At 33.7% G+C, this 3,651-nt stretch overlaps 1 protein-coding gene across 2 annotated transcripts in view; it reads left to right on the top strand.

The window, feature by feature from the left end:
- Nucleotides 1–3,651, top strand: part of LOC117111520 (multiple epidermal growth factor-like domains protein 10) — a 33,129-nt gene that overhangs the window by 3,996 nt on the left and 25,482 nt on the right. For both annotated transcript variants that reach the window (XR_004445887.1, XM_033254453.1), the window contains exon 3: nt 2,980–3,234. Coding sequence is in view for 1 of the 2 variants with exons in the window: in XM_033254453.1 (XP_033110344.1) it covers nt 2,980–3,234 (255 nt within the window). In the remaining variant the exon portion in view is untranslated. The remainder of the gene's footprint in view (nt 1–2,979; nt 3,235–3,651) is intronic.

The raw sequence follows: 3,651 nt of genomic DNA, 5'->3' as shown, positions 1-3,651 counted from the left end.
ATCTACTGATAACACTGGCCGACTGAGGGCGTATTTTTCTATCCGAATTATCACCTCATGAATATTCATTTTAATAATTAACACAAACAATTACAATAAAAAATGGTTTATAAATTGAACTAAAAGGGAAACTACACATGCGAAAAACACGGGTTTTTTTCAAATTTTAGGCTAATGCATTTTCAGGAAGCTTGGGTAATTCTGAGCAATTTGTTTTCTAAATCTTGGGTAATTTTGACCCAGTCATTGTGTATATCAAAATTTGTGAGTGGTCACGCTGATCTAGAGGTTATGCACTTGCGTACGAAGACCCAGAGGGGACGGGATAAAAAAAAAATATCACGTACGTACGTATTATTATCACGTACGTAGGCCTACGTGATAATTATCACGTCGTACGTAATAGTAACACGTACGTACATATTACTAATAAGTACGTACGTGAAAGTAATACGTATACGTACGTGATAGTAGACAGTTTTGGCAAACTCCGTATCCGTATGCCTATGGATGAAATTCGCGTACTACGTACAGTCTTTGTGTAGTACTGTAGCGTCAATATACGGGTTTTCGATGCGTTTTGGCGTATTGAGCCCATTTACATAAGTTGAAAAACATATGAAGTTATTCTGGTATATTACTTTTTTAAGCTTTAAACTATTCAAGGCAATGCTGACAAAGTTTTGGACTATAAATTCTGCATGCAAGTGATACAAAGTCAAATTTGGCCTGACTGTCAAATCAACCTAGTCCTAGGGCCTAGGCCTAGCTTGAGGCCAGTGCCTATGCCTATTACTAGGGCTGGACTAGGTTAGCCTAGCTAGCACATAGGCCTATAGGCTTATAATTTGCTGTCGGACCTAGGCCCTAGCCTTAAGCTGAAGCCTAATTAAGCAATCAAAAGACTGTCATAGTCATTAAAAAAAGCCGCTGCTATTAGCGGCTTCCTGCTTTTCATGTACGCTGCCATTTTAAGTGCTACTGCCCTCTACGGTACATCACATAATTTTTGCACAAATGGAAAAGCTATAGACTCGAACTTATTCGTATACGTGTTCTGAGACGGATTAGTATGCGTATGTACGTTAGTTTGCCCAAACTCTCTATACGTACACATGATAGTAATACACGTACGTGATAATAACGTACGTATTAGTAATACGTACGTACGTGATAGTACTACGTACGTACGTGATAGTATTACGTACGTACATGATATTAGTACGACGTAGGCCTACGTGATAGTAATACGTAAGTACATGATAGACGTATGGTACGTAGGCCTACGTGATAGTAAAACGTGGTACGATATTGCGTACGTACATGATAATATACGTTCGTACTTGATAGTAAGTAGCCGTGTGTCGTAGAGTTAGGTGAGAACGGGTCCCAATGCAAGATTGATTGCTGGGCCCATGATGTGAAACGTCAACATCGAGGGTCGTACACCTGAGTTATGGTTAGTATAGAGAGGGGTGCTGAAAGCTATCAATTTTCTCCATGAAAAAAGTGTGTAACCAGCAATGCCATATAACGAAGCGGCCACAGGCTCTGTTGATACTTCCAATATGCCTACATGTAATTGGTATAAAAATAAAGTAGCAAAAATGTATATATATTATATATATTATGTATATTATATATTATACATTTATATATGTACTAATTATTATATTAAAATTAAACAGACTTGATTTGATATGGATTCTTTACCTTTAATAATATTAATTGAATAGAATTGTTTACTAACTAAATTATACCAATATCTATGAACTGTCTCTTATACACATCTAGATGTGTATAAGAGACAGTATATATATATATAAATGACCAACAAACACACAATCATAAAATCGACATTCTAATCATCTAACCTATCAATACCATAAAGCAAAACTGTATTAAATTTTTGTCCAGAAAATTTCCACTAAATTTATAATTGTCCTTTAGTTCTGAAAATGTATTCATCCAAAACTACACACATTCTTTTTTTAAGGATGTTCCACCCTGCTTCAGTGCGTTGGTTTGCAGTGCTCTGTTCATACAAAACTCTTATGGTCTGCCAAATCATCAATGTGATTCCGTCTCAAAAATGTTTGCAGGTCTCTCACTATCCCATTTTCGGTTCCTCTGTCGGCCACGTACACGATGTGGGCATCCTTCTTCAGTAAAGTATCCTGCAATCAATCGTAGATCACTACTTGTATGGTAGGCTTAAAGTCATATCATTTTTCTTTAAAAATCCGTATATGCACCCATTAATGCAAACACCAAATAGCTTTGTCGTATGATTCAGAGTTTAACCTCCTTTGGAGTCTCCGTTTACGTCACTGTCTTATAATAATAATAATAATAATAATAATAATAATAATAATAATAATAATAAAAATAATAATAATAATAATAATAATAATAATAATAATAATAATAATAATAATAATAATAATAATAATATGTTATGATATTCTTAATCCATCAGTCACACATTTTGAATGCATCTAACGATGTCCGTGTAACTGTGAAGACGTTTGTAGTTTGTCAAATATATAAGTGGCTACATCCAACATATTTGAATGTTTCCGTCTATACAAAAAAGGCCCGGTCAGAATCCGTTTGAAATGCCTATGACTATTATACGTTTTGAAGCTAGGTAATACAGAATTTCTGTTTGACTAAACCCTAAATCAAAGTAGAGACGTACTGCTGATCTCTATCTATTCAAATGGTATGCTGGCCATAGAGCCGGACAATGCTGCACTGATCCTTCATTTTGATAAATGACTTGTCACATAGGTAAATAATAATACGTAGGCCTACGTACGTATTACTATTTCGTACGTACGTATCATTATTATCTTTTCATAAAACGGATTGCTACCCGGAAATATACAGAAGCCGTCCATGTATCAAAGCAGATCTCACGATAAATTTACAGCAAACTAAACCGATATGTACCTAAATAATGTTATTACTCCCTAGCCACCGTTTTACCACAACACCGAACTATTACAACCAGTATCGGTGAAACTGTTCACCTGGTAATGATTCTTAATGGTGATAATGCCAATAGCTTACGATGGAAAAAAGACGGGGGATCCGATATCATGGAGTGGGAAGGCTTAAGCAACGTGAGTCTTAAAATCATTGGGAAAAAAGACGCCGGTATCTATGAATGCTACCCGGAAGGACGACGACATTTAGGTCAACACGCTATACTACGATTACTTGTTAGAGGTAATTTTTTTTTTGTTAAAAAGGCCAAAACAAATATTTAATGCAAGTGTATTTATGTTAAGTATGTTAAGCTGTTTTTGTAAAGCGCTCTATCAGTTAATATATATTTAATATTTTCATTATTATTATATATTGTTATTGTAATCGTTACTATAAGAATTAACTATTATTATTATTATTATTATTTTTATTATTATTATTCATTGCAGTCATAATTATAAATATAGAAATTATTTACATAAGCATTATCATAATCCCTTTCATTACACTTATTATCATCATCAACATCACCACCATCATCATAATTATTTTCCCCTCATCCTCATCATCATCAGTCATTACCATTATTATTATTATTATTATTATTATTATTATTATTATTATTATTATTATTATTATTATTATTATTATTATTAT

This window comes from Anneissia japonica, unplaced genomic scaffold (assembly GCF_011630105.1).
Source record: "Anneissia japonica isolate Jap-2015-1 unplaced genomic scaffold, ASM1163010v1 scaffold351_len699533_cov169, whole genome shotgun sequence".
In the NCBI taxonomy this organism is placed as follows: domain Eukaryota; kingdom Metazoa; phylum Echinodermata; class Crinoidea; order Comatulida; family Comatulidae; genus Anneissia; species Anneissia japonica.
This window is presented reverse-complemented; position numbering and strand designations above follow the sequence as displayed.